General features: G+C 50.4%; 9 protein-coding genes across 9 annotated transcripts; 2 read left to right on the top strand and 7 right to left on the bottom strand.

Annotated features, from left to right (window-relative positions):
- Positions 1 to 55: 55 nt before the first annotated feature.
- Positions 56 to 1,277, bottom strand: BCR38DRAFT_412491 (Elongator complex protein 4; the record flags this gene model as incomplete). The annotated part of the gene is made up of 2 exons (XM_040858700.1): positions 56 to 789; positions 842 to 1,277. The coding sequence occupies 2 exons, from the start codon at positions 1,275 to 1,277 to the stop codon at positions 56 to 58; spliced, it is 1,170 nt and encodes a 389-aa protein (XP_040712048.1).
- Positions 1,278 to 2,082: 805 nt separating this feature from the next.
- Positions 2,083 to 2,624, top strand: BCR38DRAFT_350803 (DNA-directed RNA polymerases I; the record flags this gene model as incomplete). Its single annotated transcript, XM_040856597.1, has 2 exons — positions 2,083 to 2,420; positions 2,519 to 2,624. The coding sequence occupies 2 exons, from the start codon at positions 2,083 to 2,085 to the stop codon at positions 2,622 to 2,624; spliced, it is 444 nt and encodes a 147-aa protein (XP_040712047.1).
- A 248-nt stretch (positions 2,625 to 2,872) lies between these two features.
- On the bottom strand, positions 2,873 to 3,938 carry BCR38DRAFT_460201 (NUDIX hydrolase domain-like protein; the record flags this gene model as incomplete). The annotated part of the gene is made up of 2 exons (XM_040862385.1): positions 2,873 to 3,833; positions 3,895 to 3,938. 2 exons carry the CDS (start codon positions 3,936 to 3,938, stop codon positions 2,873 to 2,875), a joined length of 1,005 nt encoding a protein of 334 aa, XP_040712046.1.
- Positions 3,939 to 4,599: 661 nt separating this feature from the next.
- On the top strand, positions 4,600 to 5,235 carry BCR38DRAFT_488499 (uncharacterized protein; the record flags this gene model as incomplete). The annotated part of the gene is made up of 1 exon (XM_040864280.1): positions 4,600 to 5,235. The coding sequence occupies one exon, from the start codon at positions 4,600 to 4,602 to the stop codon at positions 5,233 to 5,235; it is 636 nt and encodes a 211-aa protein (XP_040712045.1).
- Positions 5,236 to 5,840: 605 nt separating this feature from the next.
- BCR38DRAFT_350823 (GDA1/CD39 family protein) lies at positions 5,841 to 7,931 on the bottom strand (the record flags this gene model as incomplete). The annotated part of the gene is made up of 1 exon (XM_040856601.1): positions 5,841 to 7,931. One exon carries the CDS (start codon positions 7,929 to 7,931, stop codon positions 5,841 to 5,843), a length of 2,091 nt encoding a protein of 696 aa, XP_040712044.1.
- A 5,739-nt stretch (positions 7,932 to 13,670) lies between these two features.
- BCR38DRAFT_303365 (uncharacterized protein) lies at positions 13,671 to 14,473 on the bottom strand (the record flags this gene model as incomplete). Its single annotated transcript, XM_040854579.1, has 4 exons — positions 13,671 to 13,855; positions 13,908 to 14,029; positions 14,086 to 14,331; positions 14,397 to 14,473. Coding segments are annotated over 4 exons (630 nt in total), but the record flags the coding sequence as incomplete, so codon positions are not given.
- Positions 14,474 to 15,556: 1,083 nt separating this feature from the next.
- BCR38DRAFT_412485 (uncharacterized protein) lies at positions 15,557 to 16,114 on the bottom strand (the record flags this gene model as incomplete). Its single annotated transcript, XM_040858699.1, has 1 exon — positions 15,557 to 16,114. One exon carries the CDS (start codon positions 16,112 to 16,114, stop codon positions 15,557 to 15,559), a length of 558 nt encoding a protein of 185 aa, XP_040712042.1.
- A 7,130-nt stretch (positions 16,115 to 23,244) lies between these two features.
- BCR38DRAFT_444608 (uncharacterized protein) lies at positions 23,245 to 24,060 on the bottom strand. The gene is made up of 2 exons (XM_040860949.1): positions 23,902 to 24,060; positions 23,245 to 23,847 (listed from the first exon to the last, which is right to left on the bottom strand). Exon 2 carries the CDS (start codon positions 23,586 to 23,588, stop codon positions 23,280 to 23,282), a length of 309 nt encoding a protein of 102 aa, XP_040712041.1. The 5' UTR covers positions 23,589 to 23,847; positions 23,902 to 24,060; the 3' UTR covers positions 23,245 to 23,279.
- A 232-nt stretch (positions 24,061 to 24,292) lies between these two features.
- Positions 24,293 to 26,708, bottom strand: BCR38DRAFT_351035 (fungal-specific transcription factor domain-containing protein; the record flags this gene model as incomplete). Its single annotated transcript, XM_040856619.1, has 3 exons — positions 24,293 to 26,423; positions 26,476 to 26,599; positions 26,660 to 26,708. The coding sequence occupies 3 exons, from the start codon at positions 26,706 to 26,708 to the stop codon at positions 24,293 to 24,295; spliced, it is 2,304 nt and encodes a 767-aa protein (XP_040712040.1).
- Positions 26,709 to 26,832: the final 124 nt, after the last annotated feature.

Here is a 26,832-nt window from a genome sequence, read left to right as displayed (position 1 = left end):
TCAAATTCCACACTTGTCTCCTTTCAGACACATGACAACTGAGGAACAGGCTGCTTTAGAAGTCAATGCTCGCCTTATCAGATTCTCCCGGTTTCTTCTCATTTTCATCCTCCAGCATTGGAGGCAGACTGAAAGGCTTGATGATCAGACCCTTAGATCGGCTCAAACTGAAGGATAAATCCTCGCGAGCATGGCCATCCGACCCACCACCACCTTTCTCATGATATATCGGTAGACTGTGTACTCTCACCAACCCCTGTGTCTGCTCCTCCGACTTGGAGTCCGACTTTCCACTGGGCGGAGGTTCATGAACAGCGTTGAGTTGCAGTGGAACAAGTTCCATAACTCCATCGCATAACAGCTCCATCCATCGAGTGAGTCCAGAGCTCCGAGGGTAAAGTGATATGGGAAGGGTTATCATTGCTGTGAGTTTGGTGGGATACTGTCTGAGTAGCGCCCTCAGGGCATGTATAAACTGCAGGACCTCGTCTGGACAACATAGCGCACTTGAGTAGAGAGTTGGCGATAACAGACTGGGAACCATGACTCGATGTGCCCATGATGGTGGCGAGTTTGCAAGCTTCGCTTTCAGGTCCTTGATGAAGAGCTTAAAAGGAGATGCGACCTCCTTGGCTTGAATTGCCAGGCCTGGCATCGCCATCGAGGGTTGGAAGCTAATCTGACCCTTGATTTCGCCAGCAGAAAGCTTCTTGCTAAGATCAAACGAGTGACAGAAGATGTCACTTGATCCAGGGCTTGAGCTCCCCACTCTCTGTGGACCATCTCTGTCTACGGAGTTTGTTAGTGCTATGGTATTGCCATATCAGGGAGACTTACAGACCTCTTGCAGCTCCAGCATTGCCCAGGGTTTCGTATCTCCAAGCAATCTTCATTTTATCCCCCGGTGTGGCATCAGCCTTGCTAGATGACTTTGCATCTGTCGAGATGCCAGGCAGCTCTGATCGCCATCCCTCATGCAAGCCGAGGACATGAACTTGATGACCCTGGACGAGCCCCTCGGCGGCATAATAGCGGGTAAGGACTCCAGCAAAGTCGGTTGTCCCGTGCTCTTCGATAAGCAGAGAAGTGCCGAGTGGGAATCCAGAATGACCAGCGAGTAGACTGTCGAGCGAGGCGGTTCCAGTTGACGTGGTCAGGCGTCCATCGAGGGGTGACGGTCGCACTCCAGGAACTGGAGCAGCCTCAGGTTTTGCTACAACCGACTGTGCAGAGCTCGTTGGGCGGTTGATCACCGTATTTCTCTTTCTGAAAGACATGTTGGGGGGAAAGGAATCAAGAAAGAGAAGAGCCCGATCAGACGAAAAGATGCCACTGTTCAATTGTCACTGGATCATTTCAGTTGAAGTTGAGTCAAAAGCCACGGATTAGACTCATCAACGTGGAGAAGCAAGCACAAATATTTGCCGGCTCCTTCCCACTTAAAATATGAACACTATTCGTGCAGTAAATTCGGGAGTTATGATATTTCAACGTGAACTCTCAGGGACAAGTAACATAATCTACTATATACAGCAAGTGTTTGATAGTATTGATACACAGTTGATTCTTGTAAACTCCTTCGTCTTTCATGCGAAGTACGTCGTCATGTTCTACATAATCCGCATCCATGATTGTGTTGGACAGGTAAATAGTAAATGCGTCCACTCATAACTACCTTTTCCATGATGGCACTAGACTGAGCTCTTTAGCCAACTTGATCAATACAAACTTGGTAGAATACAGTCAATTAGATTTCAGTTTGAGGGGCTTCCGGGGTAGATAGTTCTTCACCATGGGGTGAGTTACAGGGCCTGAGGATACTGCGCCATTAGCGTATTTCTCACTAACAACACTTGTATTCCGTTGTATTCCGCCCTGCGGAACGCAACTGCCAAAATCCACCGCCCCGCATCCGGCCGAGTCTCGAATTCTCTTTTTTGAGCTTCACCTCCAACTCCCAAAGTCCAGCAAAGCAATCACCACAGCCGCCACTGCCTACTAACCACGAAACCGCACGTTCTCACGCACGAACCCGAATCGCCTTTCATCCATTGTACGAGAACTACCTATTCCTCTCGCAAAATGGCCAATCTCGCCGGCGACGCGCAGCTCTTCGAAGAGAACTTCGTGGTAACCGCCTACGACCAGAGCAAGTACGCCCGCGTGGCGCGCATCACCGCCAACAGCAATGACAACCAGACGCAGATGACGCTCGACATCAACATCGAGCTGTTTCCCTGCGCCGTGGACGAGACGCTGACGGTGGTGCTGGCGTCGTCGCTGAGCCTCGACGGCAGCAAGGGCGAGGAGGAGAAGGGCTGGCGCGACGTCAAGGGCGAGAGCAGCCTCGCTGACATGTACGATTACGTGTGCCACGGTAAGATTTACAAGTTTGAGGATGGCAAGGATGGGCAGACTATGTAAGTGACTCTGAGAAGCTAGTTGCCATAGTTGCGCGGCCTTTCGGGATGCGAAGGGGCCGGATCAATAGACAATGGGCTGACCAACTCTTTTACAGCAAGGCTTACGTCTCGTTCGGCGGACTGCTCATGATGCTCGAGGGTCCCTACAAGAAGCTCACGCCTCTACGGGTCGACAACACTTACCTACTGGTCAAAAAATGATCAATTGGTTCTTTTGGATCCAGCTACGCCCATGTACCCTCTCAGCAAATAGCACGACGAGCACCTAGGGACTGGGAGCAAGCCACAATTATGATAATGAAAGCGATGTTTGGGTATCAAGGCGCCGGAGACCAAAATTTGTGGGAACGGCATATTCAGCAGGCGGGCGTATAGACGGACAGACGCATGGGAGGCGTAGGCTCGCGCCACTGCTGTTTTGGGGTGTGGAATCCAACAAAAGTCCATCTCTATGCGAATTTTTGATGTGGACCAGGGAACAGCAGTTTCCTATGCATCCTGCGCACGATCTCGTCATAATCGGGCTCGTTCTGGGGCGTCAAGATGCCATGGCGCACAAAGAACTCCAGCAATATCAGCGCGCAGTTCGTCTTGAACTCGCCCCGAGCCATGGCCTCCTGCACCTCGTCCACAGTCCACAGGTAGAACTCCTCGGCCTCGCCGTCCTTCGGCTCGAGCTTCACGTCGGCGGGTAGCTCAATGTCATATACCCATTGCGCCTCGGGATATATCAGCCCTTTCTGTCCCTGATGCTTGTCCGTGATGTTGATGTAGGTGACAGTGCCCGTCTGCTTGCAGCGCTCCCGCATCAACGCCTCGGGCAGACTCGCCTCTTCGTCGCCCTCCCGGATCATAGCCTCAAATGGGTCTTCCCGGGTTGTCAACCCGCCCGCTACTGAGTTATCGAGCATGCTGGGGTATGTGCTCTTGGTGGCTGACCTTCGAGGGACCCAAATCTTCATGCCGTGACTACTAGCCTCATCCTTCACATACGCAGTCATGTGAACCCCGTAGCGCATGGCTCCCAGAAGTCCCGTACATGACCGCTCGACCTCGTAAAGCACTTCGTCGTTGCTACCGTATACAGGCCATAGCTCATTACGCCAGCCATCGGTGATTTCCCACGTCTTGTTGTCTCGCCAGTACTTCATTACGGCTTGTACAGCAGCTGTCCGCTCGGCCTCGGTGGGGAGCTCGAAAGCCTGGATGGTGAGGGCATCTTCGTCGACTGTGATGGGTCCGCAGATGGATTCGGGGATCGACTGGAGGTTTTCAACCATGGATTTGAGTATGTAGCCTATCGTTTTAGGGCCATCTGGTGTCGGGTGGAGGAGGCTGTAGATTTTGGTTGCGCTCGATTTGTCGAAGAACTTGGCATAGCCTTCGGGTTCGGTGTCTGGGTAGGGGAAGCTGGATTGTGCTATTAGTAATGAATATGGGGTTAAGTGAGCAAGCCGGTGGCTTGACTGACCTATCCGCCAGCTTCATGAGGTCCAAATTGCTTAGTTGTGGCATGGCAAATGTCTGTGGACACAGTTGCGAGTGAGTGTGACTTCGATGTCCTGAGCTTTCGTTGCGACTGGAAGAGAACTGAAGGGAGTGACAACTTAAAACTCCGAAATAATATGGGTATCGGTAGTTATTTATCCTACGGGTTGTTCTTTTACTCAAGCTAGTGCCCAACGTTCTTTGAAGCTATTTGTAACTAATGTGCATTTTTCCTGACTCCCTGTGCTCAAGTTACGCGATTTCCCAGACACAGCAGCAAACCCCTCCATCCTTACAGCAAGTGGGGTGGTGCCTGCATGCGGGGCATTCTTGGCTGCTGTGGTGTGACGTCCGAGTCGCGCAACATTCCCCCGGCCAGAACAGCTTCAGCTTATGGAAGCTTCGAGCTACTACAGGCGGCTGCTATTTCGAATCGAACAACTCCCGACGCTATAACAAATATTGCGGCATCGCGACCCAGGGTAGAAACAATTCACAGCCAATCCCAGGGATAACTTCTCACAGACCCAACTGGAGTGGTTTTTGAAGCAACGTCCTGTAACCTGTGACGTACGGCGCGCGAAGCTACCCTTAAGCCAATCCCTCAGCGCGGAGACACATTCCACAATACATCACCGACCGACGTCACATCAATAAAACCACTACTTATACAAACTCTCCCCTCCCAATGGCGGCACCCACCCCAGAACCTCCCTTCGGCCTCCTCCCCGCCGGCCACCCCCTCATAACGACCCCTTCCTCAACCCCAACACCAACCTCTTTCCTCTACGCGATCCCCTCCGCCACGCCCGCAAACCCCAAACCCTTCTCCCACCTCGCCGTTTTCCTCCTCCCCGGCGTGGTCCTACCCGCCGACACCGCCGCCGCCATCTACGTAGCCACAAACCCCGCCGCCCTCGCCGCCGGCACCGAAGAGCCCAATTTCCGCTTTCTGGGCGGCGTGGGACCGGGTAAGGAGAGCGCTGTGTTCAAGCTTGGAGGAGGCGGAGAAGGGGTGGTGATAGGCATCAGTATTGAGGAGGGGGCTAGCGTGGGGAGGAGGATAGAGGAGGTACATGGCAGTGGAAATGGGTACAGTAATAACAGCGGACAAATAGTGAAAGCAGGAACGACGGACCCGCCATCGACGTTGGTGTTGGCGCAAAGGATTATCAAGAACGCGTTCAATTTCCTCGCGAGCTTTAGTGGGCAGGCCGGGCAGGTCGAGGTCGTGCCGCTGAAGGCGTTTGAGGAATGGTGGAAGAAGTTTGAGGGGAGATTGAGGAGTGATCCAACTTTCTTGGAGAGAGCTCAGGAGGAGTGAGCGATGGAAGGGGGGTGATATAGGAGCGGAAGCTAGATCGAAACACCGGGATGCGAGATGCCCGGGGCTAGGCAAGGAAGCCAAGAGGAAGGAAGGCGTCTGTACTGACCGCGTCACAAGAGCTCCCAGGTTACTCACACACATTCAACGTAGGAGTTGAGAATGAGACTAAGTCTTGAGCACCATCCGAAACTGCCACATTGAAGTCAAGCAGGGCTGCATATGGCCAGAGACATAGGAAAACCAATAAATGCGCCATGGTCATAGGAGTCGTTGCCACGTTGAGATAGTTTTGGACATATCATATTGAGCTATGTTAGGCTAACGTGGTTCAAGTTAGCTAGCTGGCTATCCACCGACAACAGCTGAACTCCACGAAAATGCCTCTTATTCTGCATTTAACAGAAGAGGGCCTATTCCCTCTAATCCAAAATGGGTTTCCCAGACTCCAGCCCGTCCAGGGAGTGTCGAGGTCAATAATCCCTCACAACGCCATGTAAACCATTATCCATGACTCCGATCCAGTGTGTCTAGAAGCGTTTGATGTCTGAACAGTCGTAATTGAAGTGCAATCTCCACAATGCGGGAGTAGGACATAATTCTTTTCAATCCTCACTGAGAGGACTCATTAATGGACTCTTCATCCTTGTTGGGCTGCCTGCTCGACTCCTCTTGCCAGCACTCAGCATTTGCGGCACAAGTCTCTCTCGACTCTCTGTCCTCACCACCAGCCCGCTGCGATCGATGGCGCTGCCAGGGTGTGCAGATTTCGTCAGGTCGTCGAATGATTCGATATTGAGTTTGGGCGTGGCCAAACCGGAAGTCCGTCCAACCCGAGAGCCGCCGCTGCTGTCCGAGTAATCGCCCTCATCTGAATCCACGTCACCCAACTCGAACTGAGCAGCGTCTCCTGCTTCCAATACCCGTTCGTACTGATGGGAGCCACGGCCGAAGAACTTGCTGGTGAGCAATGACAGCCCGCGGCCTCCTTTCCGCGAGCCTCCAGGCCGGCGGTGGTGGTGGTGACGGAAGATGCTATTAACTTTTGTGTACAGACGCATCCTCCTGTCCCGCTTTCGAAATATATATGCAACGAAGAGAAGTATGAGGATAAAAAGGGCAAATCCTGAACCCGATTTGGATTTGACGTGGTCCACCAGGTCTTCGGTGAGATCTTCCGCCCAGTCGTCGTAGTCGCCGTCGTATGGAATGTTGGTCCAGTTGGATCCAGCATGCTGGAAGTCGCCGGGGACACCCTTGACATTGCTCCCGAACCCAACCGGTAGATGTTCCGCATTTTGTTGTGGTGGAACCTGACCAGCCGCGTATAGCAACATCTTCCCCAGAGTCCAGCTCACCTCGATGTCGTCGATCTTATCAACGGCCTGGAACGGCTCAAGGAACCCCTTCTCCTTTGCGGCTTCGCCAATTCCCTTGGTAATGTTGATATCGGGTGTAAGGGTTTGTTCAATGCCTACTCGCGGAATTCCTATACCGTCGTGTAGCATGCTGATAAACCAAGAGGCTTTGAAGCATGCCTCTTGCGCATCTTTCGCGTGATCCTTTTTCCGGCTTTCGATGGTAGATTCGATGTCGCGCCAATTCTGGCTGCAAAATCCTTCCACCTTCTTCTGGTACGTATTATAATCATACACCTTCTCGCCCTTGTCGGCAAATACACCGTGGGTTGTATGCCAGTATTCCGACACTCCGACAAAATGATTAACGTCAAAATCGATCTCAGGATAGTGGTGACCGTTTAGCAAGCAAGATTCCGTTTCGCACGGCTTTTCGTCTCCGAGAATTGGCTTTGTTCGCCTGAGGCACTCCTGGAAATCGCCAGTGCCGACCAGCTGCAGCTCGCTCGATTTTCCGTGCACAACTTCACCCATCTCCGTTGTCCGCAGTCCGAGCGGCATACAAGGATCGGGGACTTCGTGCTCGCCGGCAACCAGATACGAGTCGATGAGGTCCAGCACGTAGCGCTCCCGAGCCTGGTTTACTCCATATCTGAGCCAGGTCTTGGTGAATACTCGATACTCGGTAGGTTCGCCATTCATGGTGCGCATCCGGACTAACTTTAGGTCGTCTTGGTGTTTCTCGGCTTCGGTAGCATTCGGCGCAAATGCTATCTGTGCTGATGCGCCTCCCATATCGAGAAAGCCGTAGGTGTGGTGGTTCTTGCCGTGGCTGTGTCCTTGAGGATCATCGAACCCTCCCAGAAGGTAGTTCGCGGCGATCCATCCGTACAACCCTTCGGTCTCGCCCTTGATGACCTGGATATGCAGATTGCAGTCGGGGAGGGCAAACTGGGTGTTCTCGCGGAAGTAGGAGCAAATTTGGTTGAGCACGGCTTCTCTTTGCAGGTCTGGCAGTAACCGCATCCCAGCTGTGGCCATCAAAAAGATGGGAGTATCGGCATGTTTGCTTTCCGGGATAACGTCGAGAGCATGACTGATCAGTGGCTGTAGGTGTTCCGTGCCGACGTCCTCGGGGTGGTCGCCGAAGGTCGAAACCCCAGGACGAAGCTTCTTGGTCCACTTCTTCTTGGTCTTTATCTTAGGTAGGCTATGCAACTCTTCGTAGTCTGCGTCCTTGATGACCTTTGCAGGATCTTCCCATCGGTAAATATGTAGGCGGGTTCCAGACGACCCAGCGTCCAAAATGACACCCCATCGCCCTGCGTGAAAGCTCATATTAGCGAACATATTTCTCAAAGTTGACCACAGGTGGTAAATACATTTGGATTTCCCCATCTGTACTGTGTAAAGTTGCTCCGCGCGGCGAGTATTTACAGCAACGTATGTTTGTAGGGAGGATTCGAGAATGTGCGCAAATAATACGATGGAGAGGGAACTCGACCCAGTTCAACTCCGCAGCATGTCACCCGTCCCCTATTATGTAGTTCGCAAAGTTATGGATTTTGCACGGAAATGATGGCAGTGATGGGTTTGGTTTCGATGTGGTTCACTTGGGCGAAAGGTCGGGAGATTGCGCGTATGGAGTTCGCGAAGATAAGGGATCAAATTAAAAAGGGTCAACGTCTTAGTTACTTAGCGAAGGCGAGAAATCGAATGAAGAGCTCTCGAGAGTGCGCGAGAGAGAAGTTCGTCCGGTCAACAATAAACAAAGACAAAGACCGATAATAATGGTCGGATTGACAGACGTGGAACGAGAGACATGCGCAGGAGATTGATTCAACACAAGCTGACGACGAATTGGCAGCGACAAACTGGCTGGCGATAAAGTGGAGCGAGCTGAGGGAAAATACTGGACAGACAATTGGACTTGCTTTTTTGGATTGGGGAAGGAACGGGACGGACCCAACGTTAACAGCCACTCCGTGTTACCCTGAACTGTATGGAGTGGGTACTTCCTGTTCTGTAAAGCATCACATCACGACGAGGCAGCCAAACGTGACGAGACCTGCAGGTGGCCAGATAACACGTTCTAGCCGGGTGCAATTCACCACATCAGCCAGCATGATGTGATCGGCAATCTCGCAGTCGCATGTGAAAGCGAAAAGTAAATTTTGTGTTTACTCGGATGACGCCGAGTTTTCTCAGAGAAACTGAACTGGGGCACTTGAACGTGTTACCATCTCATCTCATCTGCGGGAAATGGCCTGTAGGACTCGCTGGTCCGATGGCTGAAAGCCAGTTCAAGCGACACAATTGACACGGTCTCCAAGATGGGTCGCATGGTTCCAGGCCCGTCCGACTGGCAGATCGGGGCTCAGCAAGGGTGAGAACATACGTAATCTCCCCACAGCCATTGTTCATGCCGTCTTCGTTGTCTTGTCACATACTTCTACACGAGCTACGGATGGATCGGTCGCCATCGCTCCTAGAAAGGACGAAAAGGCTCGAATCCCGTCCGATGCGACTCCGCACAATGATGTTGTTGCACGTTACCCATCCCCGTTCCCTGGGCTGATCCTCAAACCACACATCCTCACTCGACCGGCAACCAACCCGGACAGATGTCTCTTGGTGCGACATGTCGGTTTCCCCTCCAATTGGAATTCTCCAATTACTGCCATGTCTTTAGGCGGTTTGTGTTTGTATCAAGTTGAGCAGTGTCTTGGCGGCCATTCTCTGCCCGCAGCGCATTGCAATTGTATAATTGGGTAGGGCCGAAAACGTAGAAGATGCTTCGACGCCCTTCCTTGCCTACACCTGTTCGGGCAAGGTTTCTTCAGATAAGAAGCGCCATGCACTAGGTTCGCCAGCAGTAGCGCATCATTGAACACGAGCTGCCGAGTGGTTGACTCGTCTTCAACTCCTCGTTCGGGGCAGCCAAAGAAAGAAGGAAAGAATCCAATGAAACCCGCTTAACTCCCACGATGAGGAAACTTGGGCCAATTTGGTTCAGCCCAGGCCCGAGGCCACTTCGGACGACTCCAAACTTGTCACAGGATGCCCAGCAGAACCATTCGGCCAAATCTATTGACGTGAATACCGCCGTTGAGTGACGCAATACGTCTTGGGTTTTCTGACCTTGCTCGAGTCGATTGATTCGAGAACCACACTGGCGGAAAACCTAGACAGTCTGTCTGTTTTGAAGTTCCTACATGAAACACATTCACAATCCTGGCTGCTCTTTTAAGGATCGCCGGCAGGCTTCATCTAGCCCCGACAACGCACAGGCTAAGTCCGTTAAAAACAGCAAGTGATTATGCCGGTCTTAGTCGAGATGAGATGAATTTCCCTCTATCAAACTCCGAACCAGCAGACGATACTCCAGTTCCTGTTCCTGGTGAGATCAGGCGTATCACCCTGCATACTACCAGACACCAATCCAATAAGACGATTGCTGCCAGCCGCCGAAACCGTGGATCTGTTGTATTTCCACTACATTAAACCAATTTCCATGCTCAAAGTCATACAAAGTCATACAAGGTCATAGTAAGTCACTGCTATGCATCGAACACTAATACACAACAGCTGTGCGCGCCTAAATGCAAAAAGAAAACGGAAGAAGGTCTAGCGGGCGGCGGCTGGCCACGTTCTACTCTTGGCAATAGTCCTCACGTAACTCAGTGAACTCCATCCCAATGCTCCAAAGAACCCTTTCTGGTTAGCCTTCGAGATGAGATGACTACCTCAGTTTTCACCATTCATACTCTGTATCTGGATGTCTGTGTGCGTATCCGAGCTTGTATCTTCGTCTTGTAGGCTGATCAGAGGAGGAGGTGGTGGTGGGTCAGGTGTGTACTGTTGCATCGGTTATATTGATGATGTCGTGTATAAGCTCAGGTCAAGTGATATATGTATGTGTTGAGCTCGTTGGTAGGCTGTTGAAGGCTGTCCATGCCAGGGAATTGGGGTAGGTAGGCGGTAATCATCGATACTTGAACGACACCTGGGGTTTGTACCACTTTGATTTTGTTTATACTTGACGAAGGGCTAGACGCCTTACTTTCGAGGGAAAGAATAGCTTCTATGAGTTAAAATCGATTATCGATACTGTCAATGCAATCATGGGTCCTCGAAACGACCGTCTGCGGCCTGTCGTCGCAAGTTGGTGTGTATACCGATGGGATCCATCGATGCATTCGGTGGATTATTATCCCAGGTGGATGGGTATAATCGTCGGTTTCGACGAACCCGAGACTTCCAACCATCAGTACTTGCAACGAAACGATGGGTGGGTAGTATGAGATCCATCGGTACATTCGATGGTTTGTTATACCGGGTGGATGCGGCCCGTCGATAGGTTCGGCGATGCCGTGGACCCAGATCATCGGTACATAAGATGAAATGATGCAGGGTTGAGATCCTTTGGATCTCGTTATCCTCGTCGACAGACTAGCCAAAGCCTGTCAGTCCGAGGTGATGGGCTTGGTTTTTACGTGGTATGCCATCGAGGAGTTGCTCAAAACTGTTTCTTAGATCCTCTTGCTTTATGAGGGTGAAATGGCCAGCTATTGACGCGGATAGAGATCGAGATTAAGAATCGTCCGGAAGGCAGTCTTGTAGGCAAGCTGGTGCGTCCGTCGGCTGGATACTGTTCTAGCTCATGAAGGACTGAAAACCAGATTATCTATATATATATGTAGATGTTGTAGGGAGATGTGAGTGTGACATATGAGAATATGGACAGCGCGTATGTCTAAATGACAGCGTGTGAGTGTTATCAGAGAGAATATGAACTTGAGAAGTGATAAGCAGTACATAGCTCTATGCTTGTGGAGGTCTGTAATGCTAAATCCAATTTGCAGTAAACTCACCTCCCTACACCGCTCGCCAGGCGGCCCCTACGACAGCCTCCTCCTCTGATCAGGGGGGAGGAAGCCTAGCAACCTGTATATGGACGGTACCCCTTGGACTCTGTCTCCTTTAGGTTCTCGATGGCGTCTATCAGAGGTGCCATGACCTCCACGAGAATATAGAAATCCCGCTCGTGGCAGCTAGCCTTCCTGCGCTCATTTTCCGCCTCATTTTTGAGGACACGGCCTACGTTCAGGGCGCCATTAATCCATATGGGGTCGCGGTCGATGTCCAAGACAACCACCGTGGGCACGTTGAAGCCGGGCCTCGGCTTGGCCTTCTTAAAGATGACCTCTGGCAGAGCCTCGACCATCAGCACCTCAGGCACTACCTCTACAGCGTCCTTCTCACCCGGGCTCTCGCTCTGACTCATATATGTCCGAAAAGGGCGGTTTGAGGAACACCACAGCCTGCCTCTTTCGCCACTGATCCTTCTGTTCCATCTTAGACGGCAACAGCTCCTCCTCGGAGGCTTCTGATGGTCTGGCCATCAACGCAAAGTTAACCATGACCGAGCATCATGAGTCACGCTCCATGCGCCGCCATGCGGTATTTTCCCGTATACGATCCTACGAATCAGGGTCTGCAGGGAGAACAAACGCTGGCTGCGGTACCTGCTTTTCTGCCTTCTATACAGGGTGCGACCCAAAAGCCTCACTCGCCTTACTCAACTTCGCAGGGCCACTGCGAGGAGTAGCCTGCACAGTCTTGGAAGCCGCCTTCTGCTGCTGCACAGCTGCCGCAAGCGCCTAACTGACCTGAGCTTGCTCGCCTAGGCACGCGGCTTAACCCGACCGTTTCTCACCACTGGCTCATGCCTAGGCAGCAACGGTGACGGCGGCAGCGGGAGTGCAGGCCTCAGATCCTGCGATGGCGGCCGATAGCTTTTCGCCATCGGGAACAACCCCTTCTCGGCGAGACTCCGAGATGCCGAGGCCTCTCCTCACCGCCCTGCTGCTTCCTCCACTTCGTCCCCCTATCCCGGTACTCACACTTAAAGAACGACAAACCAGCCCTCTCCCAAAACGACTCCTTCGAGCCCCCACCCGAATTTCCCACCCTTCCACCGCTGGGAGAACCGTGCTTCCCTCTGGGTGCTTCCGTTATAAATGCCGGGGGTCTGCTATGGGAGGGGATGGTGAAAGTACAGATTGAAGGCGACGCTCGGTCGCCTTATGACTCCAAAGGATTAGTGCCTGCCTTAATCCAGCTCAAAGAGATCGATTGACTTGTTCATAGTTTTATCCCACATACACAATGAATGCGCTTGCTCTATATGTTGTTCATTATCTCCCCACCGCAAGGAAACAAAGGACAAATGCCCCTAGGGACTTAATAAGATCGACATTGCGAGTTCTCAGTCCTGCCTATTATCAACTAACCTAGATTATGGATTGCGGTCCCGATTCTCCTCTCTATTTTTCATATGTCATCATGATCTCCCAAGTCCTTCTAGCCCATCCTTCTTCCATTGACGGGGTCAACGAGACGTAAAGCCGCTGCGCATGTTTCCGGCAATCGATTGGCTACGTATATTGCCAATGATAGACTCGGCTTGATGACTAGGCTCTCGATGTCTGCCTGTGGACGCGACTGCTGCTGGTCGTTGGATTGCTGTCCAGTATAAGTCTATCAACCTAGAACAAACCCTACATCCTAGTGAGACGACTTACGCTGTGGCCTTGTTGTAGGCACGGCAAAGTCATTAAAACCTCCGTGACTCACTTTCATGCCGGATCTCAAACCGACCCCGGGAACATGGCCGGAGCTCCTGGGGTTGCTGGTTGCGTCCCTAAGAGGCACTCGTGTGTTCATGGCGTGGTGTGGTGAGCGTATGGGACCCGTGACTAAGCCTGAAACTGTTGATAGACCAATCCCGGTAGTATCTTCAAGGCGCTGACGGTGTGTAGATGGTGTGATAGGCACGTCGGCTAATTTAGTTACAGATTAGTTGTGGTCAACGCCTGGCTTATTGTACCACTCACACTGTGCTCCAATGGTCTTGGGCCAAGGAGCGCCATGGGTTGGATGATGACCCTGAGCTGAATACATGTTGGCAGGTCGCGAGACCTCGTTATGTTGACGATAAGGTGAGGCTAACCCCTGATATGTGGCAGAGTTCATACTACTGCCACTGAGCCCTGGTCCATCGCCTCCTAACCCGGTCGTGGCATTGAGGGTTGAGTCTACCGCATTTTCAGCAGCATCCTGCATCTGGCCCATCATGGCCTTGCGTTTCAATTTGTCGTACAGTTCCTGGGTCTGCAATAACTTTCGGTTCTTCTCTTTGAAGGCTTGGGCAAGTTCATCATTCTTTCGGCCCAGGTTCTCCTGGTCGACATTCAGATCTGTGCTCGTCAATAACAATGTTTCGCACTGACATTTTATTGTCAAACACACTTGCAATCTTATTCTGCAAGGTCGATATCTGAGAGTTCGCCTCGTTGATGACCTTGTCGAGATGTACGCTCAAGTTCGAGTACTTTTCCGTGAGGGTTTTGCCCAAGTACTCCTGATACACGCTGAGAGATACATCTGTCAGCACAGTAGCCTAACTTCAGTGGGCGAAGGAACCAACATTTCTTGCGTCGTTTGGTAGGCCCAGAAGCTCAAGGCACGGCTGGCGCACTCAATAATGACGTTCGGGCTAAGTCCGCTGAGCACACTGGTCTTGTAGTCTTCGCTGGGATTGAGGTTCGTAACGACCGCATCGTCCGGGTTTGTCAAGTGGGATCCGCAAGCCAGGCACGAATTCCTGTGTTCGTGACTCCCACTGGGGTTCGTCAGACCCAAGCGGGATGCGCAGTCTGTACAAAAGATGTGGCTGCGCGCGACGATATCAAGTCAGCTGGCAAACCCTTAATAGGTTATGAATCATGCTCGAGGTACCTGCAAGTGGTTACCAGAGCTCGATCACCCAATTCCTTCCTACACTTCAGTGCATTGCATCTAAGTATGTGTTCCATGGCGGCGGATATGGGTGATCAGACACCGGAACAAGTGTTGCGAGCAGTATGATGGTTGATATCGTTCATTGAACTTTCGATGAACAGATACATCGGTTCAGTACTATCGAGACGCAGTGGAGCCGGACTTTAATAGCTCCAGGTCCAGTCTATCATGTAGATTCAAAATGAGAAGGCAACCGCGAGTTTCACAAGGTGTGTAGAATGGGAAGTCGCAACCACGTCGTGCCTACCACAACCGACTGCAGAAGATAATGAAACGATATATAAGTACAAACTCTCAAGTAAATCAAACCATCCTTGACTTCAAGGTTTCTAAGGTTGAATCCCAGGAAACCTGGTGTTTCGTACGTGAATTCTATTCTAGCATTGCTTAGAGGCAGGTCTGTTCTCAATAGGGGTAATCACCAGGCAACCCAATAATTTATCTAAGAGTCCTCCGACCTTTTCTGCCAGCTCATATCAGACACTCGCCAAGACCATGTTCTGTATCTGTCGATAAGTGCGTTCTCCGTCGCCCGCTATAGCTCATTTCGTTATCGGCCAGCTCGTACCCTCTCTTGCAGCACGGTGGTCTCATCCTCTGCTACCTGAGGAAGGCGTACCTGGGGTCGGAGCATTATGTCCTGCGTCCTGCTCGATAGGCTTTTCTTATTAAGGATTTGAAAACGGAATAATAGATACTTTCCTGAGGTACGTCATAAAAGTGGTAGGAAATAATGAACCGTTTTGCTTATTAGACGTCTATGTGGAATCAAGATGTTGCATTCAGTAACACTTGGAGAAGGCAAGATAACTATCAGGATACTATTATGTTGTGATCACTAAGTTGCCACGGTATCAAGTACTAATCACTCCATACGTGATGTTTTCCAGTTCATACTGGTTACTACTAGAGTTTTCTCCAATATGAACCCCCGTCTTCGAGGCAGGCTAGCTGTCAATGTGGACCTTGACAAACGTTACATAAGGAGTTTGGTTATAATTACAGATCAATCGACTTAATTATTTTACGTAGTTTGCTTTAGAATAAGCTTCTAAGCACATCATGCCCACTGTCTTGGATCGTCCCTTTTCTTCAATCTACATCGACCTCATATACTGCTTCTGCTTATCGATAGGTGCCACAATGAGCCTCCCGCTAATAGGGTGATTGACGAAAACATCAAATTCTTCGTGGATTCCGACGGGAGCTACCCAATGGCCCCTTTTGATGAGTATCTTGTAAGTCTCATGGTCAAACTGGTCCTTGAGCACCTCGTAGAAGTTTGCGTTGAGACGCAGAAATGATTCCTGGACCGATCCTTCGGCGCCAATCGGCGCATGATCCAACATAATAATGATATATGCCGTGTCACTGACCTTGCCGTAGGCCATCTTTGTGATATTGGTCTTGCCGTACATGTGGTTGGCCAGTCTCTCTACGTATGGGTGCAGCTTTATGAAGTCCGCGATTGTGCCGGTTTTAGGAGTCGCCTTGAATACCGAAAATAGCTTATCCATGATTTTGTACTTCAGAACTGTGGTATTTGAAGGCTCTAAAGCGACGCGTTCTGTTCTTTGTGGGTGGTTGGAGTAGTAGTTGAGGGAATCCTGACTGGACGGGAATATGGCAGTGTTATATTGACTGCTATTATGCATTGGGTTCACTTGCAGCAAAGAGTGATGTGCATCTCATATAAATAACAAAGTTGAGGATGTCATAAATATAAAGGAGGCTTGTTTCATAGCCGGTCATTTCCTCTTTGTCGCGATGCATTCGTCTCACATCACAAAGGCTCGCCGCAATTAAGTGGTGTGGGTTGAATAATGCTTATTTGACTGCCACCAAGTCAATATCGTGAAATCTTCAAAGAAACCCATTCCTACTCTCAGCAGATATCTTCCTAACAGCTGAAGGAAATATTGACGATGCACATAGGCCTCGAACAGGAGGATTAACACCTGTCATTTACAATTATATGATTTTTTTCTAAATTTAGAATTTTGTTAACTTCACCCAATCGCCGATAATTTGAGTTTTTCTAGTGTTTCTGATAAACGGCCCCTTATCCAGTTGATGTAGATATAGTAGTAGAATAGGGGTCGCTCCAGCCCATCCTCACTACTGTATAGTCTACCAGAAGCCATATTGCTATCACAAGCCAGCCTGGAGCGGTATATACCGAAGAAGATGTCCAGAACACGTTCTCTGCTATGCTAGGGGGTATGGCCCTGCGAAAAGCGGCCCAACTGGGCGGGATTTCGAAGTCAACATTACATTTCTAGCAACGTGGCGGTAAATCATGCTATAAAGTTCACCAGGAAAAAAGAAACTATCGCCATAGCATTAAAAGGCTATTTATACTTTGATAATACGCTAAAACCCACTTAGCTATGCTCCGAGACTGATGCGTGACCTCAAGGGGGGTTGCCCTATAGCTATAGATAGGCGGGCCTTCGGCCAGCTAGATAGCTAGCTTACCAAGCTTTCACAAGACAACTATTGTCACGCCGTGCCAGGGGTTGCAATCCTTGCCACTGCGCCACCGTACCAGATGTCTTCACCAAAAGAGACCAATACCAAAGTCCCTGACTTTGATTGATTGATTGATTGAAATTTAACGTCTCATCACGTGAGACGTGCCGGGCGCAGTGCCGGCATGGTCTATGCTAGTCGAATCTATGTTACAGGGGACTGTCTTCATCTAACATTCCTGTTCAGTGCGATGGGCAGATCTCAGTAAAGAAATTGGTCTCCTCCGCCCATTGACAAAACAAACGAGCTCCCTTGGCCGTGCCTAGGAGGGAATCTATACTATTCTTGGCCATATGCGCTTTTAGATGACCGGGCGTGGCCTTGCGGCCGCGCTTGCAAAAGTAGAAGTGGACTGGTGTCTTTGTCTTTCCACACCCGCAGTTGAGCAGTGCGTCGCGATGCTGGAGTCTCTCGTGGTAGGTCACGAAATCCCCGTGGTGCGACCTCGCTGCGAGTAATCTGCCTAGGTGTTGCCGGGGCAGGCCAAGTTCGGGGGGTCGCGGGTGGATAGCGATCCCTAGATCTCGATACTGTTGAGGGCAGGTAGTGGCCCATCGATCGTTGAAACTCTTCCAAGTGTAGGATCTCGCGATTCTCTTTATATGTGCGAATGAGGCCGGGTGTTGTGTCTTGGGTAGTTGCTCACAGGCCGCTTTGGCCTGGACATCTGCTTCTTCGTTTCCGGGGATGCCTACGTGTCCTGGGCACCACCTCCCTGACTTTGATATCTGCAACCACTTATCAATCTGTTCAGACCAGTGTGGGACAATCACGTGACAACCGTCACAACTATTCGCATCCCACATGCTAACGTATCAGAGCCATATAAATGTGCGATCTGTGGTTGGCCAAGTGCTAAGCTATAAAGGCATGCTTGGACAAAGCTGGACAAAGTGGTTCTTTACTCGAAAGCCGCTATGAAGACCATAGTCGATAGAAAACTGGAATTTAAGCGTGTCAAATATGCTATGGATGATATGAATAAATTTCATAATAATCTGGCTTTACTTTTACCAGATCAAACCAAAGTTACAGGTAATACTAACGAGAGTGGCAATACAGAAGGAAAATAGTATATTTATCCCCCTGTATAAAAAAAAGGCGACCTCAAATGTATAGAGCCGACGTATTTTAATGGACATTTATAACGATGAAGGGGCTAAATTGAAGTCGAATAATTCGCGCTCTTAGGTATTATTTCTCGAGTATGTTACAGCTGCTAGCAAAGCCTTCAAGCTGTGCGTTATTTCGAAATGTAATAAGATCTAAACGAGTAGTTTGAAAATGATTTAAAGAAAAGTAACCCTGGGCTATATTCCGGCTAGTAAACTGTACGGTTTACTACGTTATATATGTCGTGTTATTAATAAGGGTAATAGGCACTCTACACGCAGTGAAAACAACTGGACTTCTAACACTATTACACTCAACTAGTTTATAAAGGTTATTACTTGCTTAGTTTATATAATCTATTATAGCTGTAACTAAATAGTTAACAGGTATATTTACCATAGAATACGCTAGAGGGTATAGATAATACCAGATTACTTATAGTTACCGGCCACAGTAGTCACTACTATTAACTTCCGCTACCTCTACTGTATAAATGCTGTAGAGTTATGTATAAGTGAAGTATTAGTGTGGTGATGAGGAAAGTGTCTGATCAAGGTTTTACAGACGTTACATGTTGCTAGTTATTGAGAGCTTGAAAAATAGCAGCTACAAGTCATTATCATTGGGTGAATTGCTATAAGAGGAGAACATTTGGTTTGTTTATTGTTAAATATATTATTATTATTAAATACGCCGTAGGCTCGAAGCCCCCGGTACCTCTACTAGTACTCCCGTATGTCAAACCGTGCCCTAATGGCTGGACTAAATACATACGCTGCGTCGTCGGTTCGCCCTATTGGCGACTGCGTTGCGTTCACTACCATACTACGTGGGTTCTCAACCTACCAACAAAGTCCCCCCTGAGAAGATCGATGCTATCTGGGCCTTGAAGCTGTCCGACCCGTCCCTAGCAGCCATCTTACAATAGTCCCACTAACTACTGGTTCTCCTGTTGCCGTTGCGAGGTCTCTGCGAGAGTATAGTGGCCGTGGTGCGATGGCGGCCCGTAATCGTTCCCTCGGTCCTTCCAACAGCCCGCAAAAGAGGATTACGTGCTCTGCCGTCTCAGGGGCATCGCCACAGCGGCATAGCGGCGAGTACACGCCAAAAGCCCCTGTCTTGAATAAGAAGGCTGCTAGTCCTATTTTTTCCGTCCTGATCTGGCACAGCGTAGACGCCTCCAGTCGGTTCAGGCCTAAATACTTGCCCCCTTTCGGTATCTGCATCGAAGGGCCCTCCGGTTCCTCAGCGATAGCGCGTCGCTGGCGATCGTGATGCTCTGCTCCGGTGAGCCATCTCTTCCTCCAGTGGTCGAGGAGGGCAGCCGGGACCTCCTTTTCCTCACTCATCCACTCGGAGCCCCGGGCCTCCTTCTCCATAGTGTACCCTGCCGGTCGGAGTAGCTGCGACGCCTGCTTCCTCTTCGCCGGCCTATCCTGCCGGAGTATATGTGACGCTTTAGCGCTCGCGCTGCGAAGCAGATTTCTCTTCCCGCTAAGTCGTAGCCGTTCTTCAAACTTAGCAGCCCGGGCACTAAGATAGAGGTCTAGTGGCGGGATTGCTGCTTCTGCTTCCAGGTGGCGAACCGGCGTCGCTTTGTGGGCGCCACAGACTACCCGGAGGCACTCGTTCTGTATCCCCATCAGGCTCTTAGCTGGCCCTGCCGGTTCCTCACTTATAGTATGCCACGCAGTCGCCCCGAAGGCGATCGCGCTACGGATAACCACCGTATATAACAGCCTCGCCCGTATAAGATCGCAGCCCCACGACATATTGACTAGCTTTGTCAGGGCTAGCTTTTGAGTTGCCATTTTTGTTTTAACACGCTCAACATGGGCGTGCCACGTCAGTTTGCGGTCGAACCAGACTCCTAGGAACCTCGCTGAGACTACCGGCGACACTGTGGCGTCCCCAAGGCGAATACTTTGCGGCAAGGGCTCTCGGGCCCTAGTAAAGTGCATTAGCTCACTCTTGTCAGGAGCGAACTCCATCCCGTGCCTCACTGCCCACCGCTGACACGTAGCCCATGCGCTCTCCAACCGGCGGCAGGTCGTGTCTGGATCGGTGCCGACGCTTAGCAGGTTCGTGTCGTCCGCGAACCCGACTACTAAAAGTAGTGGATGCTTCTCCGCTAGCTCCTCGTACAGCGTTGAAATGTATAATATAAACAGTATCGGGGATGTTAAATATAACTTGGGCAATTCATAGATGAAATTACGTCAGAAATCATTAATAATAACAAACCCGATGTCGAAATGACATGTAAGCACGATCTGGTGGGTGATGGACAACGAGTCTAAGATATCATAATAGACAATATGGACGTAAGAAGCAATCGACTTTTTGGTAACGAATTTACCCTCCATCTATCGAGATTATCCATCCTCACATGAGAGTGATCCAATTATACAATCCCTAGATCTTGGCCAAAAGCGTCCATGTTAATTATAATAGTCATCAGAGACTCTGAACATGCAACCACTGTATAGGGTTGAAACCTCCTTTGGAATGTATTAAATAACTAAGAATAGCCGTTCAGGCGTTCTTCTCGCTCAGCCAGGCTTTGAGGAACTTCCTATTGCCTTTTTCTTCTAATCTGCATTCGAAATGTGCCCTACCCGGTGTAAACAGAAGTATTCAAAGGCGGCCAAGTACATTCATCTTGCTGATACTGCAAGTACATTCAACAATTGAACGAGTTTGGGTACGACACTTTGCCTCGTGCATCTTAAGAAATCGGCTACCACAACCGCCAACAGTGGATGCTATCACACACATTGATCGCACATTGCAGGCAAACACTGGGAATAACAGCCACTAGTGCGTCATCCACCAATATCTCTCAATCATTACGTGTACAGAGACCCAATCAGAAACCATAATTGCGATGTAAAATATTTGTTTCATACAGATCACTTATATAGAATACCTAATAGTCTAAAAGATGAACCGCCCAGCTAGGTCAACAAATAATGCTAAGTATCGTATGACTTCTCTGCAGGTTCGCGGAGACCAAAATGAACCGGTCTTTCAGGCGAATCTGATAAAGGAAAGTCTCATGCGGAAGATATGTGAATATTTTGGTTGCCAACAACCAGACGCCTCTGGTTTTCATCTTGGTGGTTGACCAACTCCTGGAAGTATCAATATTGTCCACCTGCATGCATGGATCCCCATAGAGGAATAACCTGTTCTGAGCATACAGGGTAGCCAATCAGCCCTGTCCATAACATAACGTGCCTTACATGACGACAACTTGTTTGGAAATCAAACCAACTACAACTCAGTACTTTCCAACCAAAGTTGGTTCAGAAGCTGGGCTCATCTATCTCTCCAAGCAGGGCAGACCTTGACATATCGGACAAGATGTACGAAGCCACGAAGTGCAGCAACCGGTAAAGGGTTGAGTCGAACTTAACTCCAAATAGCCTCAAACCAAATAAAATATTATGCACTTATCTTCACCGTCACCGACGTCACCCCTCGTATAGCATGAAGACTATTACTGACACCCGCCAAAACGCATGACCAATCCCGATCGACCACCAACTTGTACGGTGAGTATGGATGACCAACCAGCGGCTCCCCGTCTGCAGCAGCGGCACGGTGACACAAATGCATAATAGCCGACCACCACCATAACGATAACACACAGCCATGTGGTAGGCACAACATATGTCTGCTGGAATGGGGCATAGTAGCGAGGATAAACCACAAGAACGGGGCATCAATGACGCTAATCCATCCAGACTTCGCTTATCATATTTCTCGAATGCGTCAAGGTGGCGCTTCCAAGTAAACATGACAGACCCAAAACAAGTGCTAGCGAGAGTGGCTAGCTAGCTCCTTGTAGATCCCAGAGCGACGGTGACGGTGATAGTGACGAAGGCGCCATTATCCCTGGGTGCCGGGCTTGAGTACCGAAAAGGCAGAATGCAAAGTGCAACAATAAAAATCTGGTGTATAGTAAAGAGGGGTGACGGGGGCGGGAAAAAACAGGACAAGATTTTCGAGCGAAAAATGTTGGCAAACCGTACCAAACACTCAACAACTCTGGTCCAGCTCACCTGAGACATGGATTGTAGATTAAGATTTTCTTATTTTGATCTATCGCAAGCGACCGGCCAGACTCCCGAGGAGCCTTATCTCGATGGAGCGGTTACGGCAAGGGAGGAACCTAGAGTTGTCTTATTATAGGTGTTGCTTTCCGGGTATATGTCTAGGGCCGTCGGGTCCAGGTCGATTATTCAACATGACGGGTGACGGCATGAGAATAAGAGAATTAAAGTGGGAGCAAAACGATAAACTCCTGACGCGATTGTTGATAGTGGGCCGTCACTTGTGGTGACTGACGCGAGAGTGAGGAGAAGCTGGCAGATAAGGAGAAAGAACAGTCGAGTCTAACTCGGTGGAGTTCAGCTGATGGGAATGCCATCTTGCTCCCGGAAGGTCTTGTGTTCCTACAACTACAGCCGCCATGTATATTCACATTGATGGGCTTTGACTGCCGCTGCACCGCGACGTGTCACAGCAGACGATGTTTCGACCGAAAACAGGTGACAGGGGCAGGGGAACAGCCTTCTGTTACCTGTTCAAGCTGTTTGCCTCTCCCTCCCTGAACAAGCCACCGACTGACCTTTCCATCCAAGTTGGAGATCGAGTAGATCTGCGCATGGAGAAAACAGAAAAAAGAAAAAAAAACCCTTACCCCGCATTCAGTCCAAGACAAATGCTTCTTCTTGATCTTCGCTCCATGGCAATCGAGCATGGCCCATCACAATGCTCCTCGACCCTCCTGACTTTTAGACTCGTTACTTTCTCTACCAAACCCAGCAGGCATGCCAACTCATTCCTCGTTCCTTGTGTACGGCCTTTCTGATCACAAGGACCCTTCATCAATTGCAAGAGTTCTGTCACTTGTGAGGAACTTCCAACGACCCTAGTCGGTTTCCCCGCACGCAGTGGTACTCTAATTAACCTCTACAGGGGGCCCATTCCAGCGGCCTCCGGTATCAATACCTGATTGACTTCGGCTCGACCCTATAATATAGCTGGCCGCTACCATATATTTAGTATCGGCTACTTGCATCCTAGTGTCCCCAAACAACCCCGGCCAGCACATAGATACTAAACATAATTGGGTCAGCCACGTTCGCTACGGGCCGAAAGTCCATATTACTGTCGCAGTTCGCCTTCGGCGCCCAGCAATTTTGCCCAGTCACCATGCGCCGCCATCTCCTTCCCCAGCTTTCCCATCTTTGTCTGCCCGTGCATCCCCCAACTCGTGACCCTAACCCCCTTCACTCCACTCCACTTAACTTCTATCTCCTTGTACATGCGAGTCATTAATCTTCCTTTCCCTCTAGTGGAATAACCCAAGCCCCGATTTGTCGGAAAAATTTCGCTCCTGTTCGCTTCAATCGACGTCGTGGGTAAGTGGTCCTTTTGTGGTGTAAGACATAGACCTACCTTACATACATCCATAGTGTGTAAATGTGTATGTATGTAGGTACTTAGGTACTGGTTCAAGCCAAAGCCTAAACATGCACACCCTTTTCTCTGCACATTTCCTATTTGTATCTCATCCGTAAATCAGATGGACGGACGATGACGAGGATCATGATCCATCATCACGGCCGCGTCAAGGAGCCGGCGATACCCACTGTTTCCCGCTCATTCAATAAGCTTTTTACTATGCGTAAATTTGCCCAGGGCGCCTGCGTGCATGTCTACCTTGACTTGTGTGAGTGGAGTTGGGCTTGGGGGTGCGTGTGAACGGGCTGACGCTATACCCCAGGTGTCTTCTTCGGGGTAGCTGCGAAAATCTGATGTCAGGGCCTTCATGATCCCCTTGGTGGCGTTGCAGCAGCATAGAAAACCATGAATTTTCTATTGCAGGGTTGTAAAATTTAATACACATTGGTCACGGTAGAGTAAAAATATGCAGGAATGAAGGGAATACACATATATACATGCTGACGATGCATTTTCTCTTTTCCATCACTCGTGAATGCCCATATCATTGGCTGCTTACTTCCGCAGCGCTGTCATGTTTACCCCTTTTGACCCGGATACCCAGCCGCGGAGGTATATTGGTCCTCTTGCACCCACCAGAAAACAACCGAAAACAGATCTTCATACCTCGTAACAAGAGGTTGCCGAGCAGCCTTATTGGATATATATATATCTCAGTGAACGAACGTAAATGCAGCGCCGTCCATGCCGGCGGCCGTAGGATGAACCCCCATCATACCGTAATCCATGTGCATCATGCTGTCGTGAACGTGACCTAAGTGTGCTGCATACTCCATTTCGTCGGCAGTCATACCACCCCAGAGCATGCCATCGAGATCCCATAGCCCGTGCTGGTCCAGCACCCCCATCATCCCCAGGCCCTCGGGCTCTAGCCCGATTGGTGACATATGTATTTCGGAACCATCCGCCATGATGATGCCGCCGTGGTCAGTAGTCACCAGTCGGTGCAAAGGGCCGGGACTATGGGCCCGCAAACCCGGTTCCAGTTGCCTCGAGGCTTCGTACATGCGCCAGACCACCTCGCGGCTTCTGCGCGCGGCCAGAGACCAGTCTTCCATGGCCTCCATGAGCTCCAAAATGGTCTCAACCTGCTTCTGCCAGTCCGGCACCCTCGGGCTGTCCCATTGCCAGAATATACTGACCAAGGGGATCATGGCTGCCTGGTAGAGGAACCAAACGGCGTTCCAGCCCGACATCTGATTACGGGTCCACTCGCGAGCAATGTCCTCGATGGTCTGCTTAGCAAGATCGTGGCATGCTTCAATAGCGGCAATGTCGTGTTCGGCCGCGTGAGAAGCGCCACTGCTCGCGAGATGTAGAAGTACTGGTCTGTGCAGAAGCATGCGCAGGTTCTGGTATCGCCACTTCATAATGCAGCGTGCAATATAGAGAGGCTCGGCGCAAGGGTCACTGGTACGAAGCAGCCATGGCAAGTTGCTGTACCAGTTGACCAGCTGACCATCCAGGTTGCAGCGGTCTTCCGTGCGAAGAAGGGGCGTGATCGCCAACATGTCTTGAATGCCCGTGGCAATTTTGCAGAACTTGATGTTCTCGATTAAGGGAAGAATGCCAGCGTGCTGGGCTGAGTCGCGGCCAGAGCTGATACCAGTTTCAGGGGGGCGAATGTTGATGGCAGGGCCCCATCGACCAAACGATGGGCGGCCCATTGTTGTAGTAGCCCAGGTATCCAGACAGAAGAGGCCCCACCAAGTGCGTCTTCTCGTCTCGGCGGCAGCAATCTCATTATTGCTGCCAGCCGTACCTTGGGCCAGACTTTCCCTGTGAAGCCCAAGAGCGCTGGCCATTCTGATAGCAGCGCCGAGCACCGAGTTTGCCATGTTGGGGCGGTTGATGTAGTGGAGATAATATCCACCAATGAGAGCCAGTGCTTGTACCGTCTCGATGTGGCTGCTGCCAAACGCGTCCATGGGCAGATACTCCATCGCTTTGTTGTAGTAGTTGAAGTGGTTGTAGTCATCCGATTTCATCGCCACAATGCTGCCCATGGCAAAAACCATATTGAGAAGTGCGAGCCAAGAGGCGTCGAATCTCTGCCCCTCCAGGTAGTCGGCTCTGAAGGATGCCTCGTCGAGCATAGGAACGAAGACGTGAAGGCGCTTGAAATAGGCATCGATCAAGGTCTGGCCTTTCCAAGACCAAGGAACTCGCTGCGGCTCTTTTGTGTTTGTCACCTTTTGCTTCATAGTTGGCAGGTTGTGTGCCATCTCGACGCTGTTCAGTGGGGGTGTGAGGGAGTTCCGGAGGCCCGGCTGGACCTTGAGCATGACCATCAACGCTGCCTTGATTGAGGATGCACCCAGGTATGATGCTTGTCGGTCCACGGATAGAGATAGGGCATTGACGTCGTCCGACTCGATGGGGAGGTGGTCACGGCCTCGGCGTTCTTCGTCCCACTCGGTATCTCTGGTCGGGATTTGTTCGAGGCTGGCGATGCCCTGTTCGGTTGCCGAGAGTCGTGGTGAGCTCATATCCGCCGAAAGCGGTGAAGTATGAAGGGGCGGTGATGGTAACGCATTGATGGTATCTAGGGTTGGGCGGTCCAAAAGGCTGAGCAACTCATGACGTGACAATGGCAGTAGTGCTTGGACTTCGTGGTTGGGATATAACCTTTTGAGGATGGACCGGCATTCCTCTAAAGATTGGGACAGAGCCTCGAGTGTCTTTCTTGACGGTATCACACGTTGACGATGCTTGTCATAGAAACACCGCTTTGGTGCTCGGCTTGACAGGCATTGGCCACATGGCTGTTGGCCGTCACATCGGCTAAGGCCGTATGAGTCCAGTATATTTTTCCAAGATGGCATACGATACTTACATCTTACGGCGTTTGCATTCTGCGCAGGCATGGGGTGTGGTGATGCGCTTCGAAGTGCCGTTGCCGCCTGATTTGGCACTCTCAGTAGAGTCTGTTGACTGCTTCCGAGGTGTGACTCCTTGAACTAAGGCCAGCCCATTAGACAGAGCCCGTAGGTTACAATTACCAATAATGCTCGGCTTACAAGTATGAAACATGCCACCTTGGGTGGGAATTGGGATAGAAGGTGCCATGGCTTCGGCCGACCGACTCCACCACAGTTGCAGGATGGGGCACGCAGTTGAGTCAAAGTATGACGATGGATGACTTGAAGTTTTACAAGGAATTTTGTGTATGCGTAGTGTAGCGGTAGCCAGT

Source organism: Pseudomassariella vexata (genome assembly GCF_002105095.1).
Source record: "Pseudomassariella vexata strain CBS 129021 chromosome Unknown BCR38scaffold_13, whole genome shotgun sequence".
In the NCBI taxonomy this organism is placed as follows: Eukaryota; Fungi; Ascomycota; class Sordariomycetes; order Amphisphaeriales; family Pseudomassariaceae; genus Pseudomassariella; species Pseudomassariella vexata.
The sequence above is the reverse complement of the archived record's forward strand: the minus strand, read 5'-3'. Positions and strand labels throughout refer to the sequence as shown.

Bases quoted from the DNA above. Each gene is read 5' to 3' on its own strand.
- BCR38DRAFT_444608 (XM_040860949.1), bottom strand. From the start codon at position 23,588: ATGGATGTATGTAAGGTAGGTCTATGTCTTACACCACAAAAGGACCAC.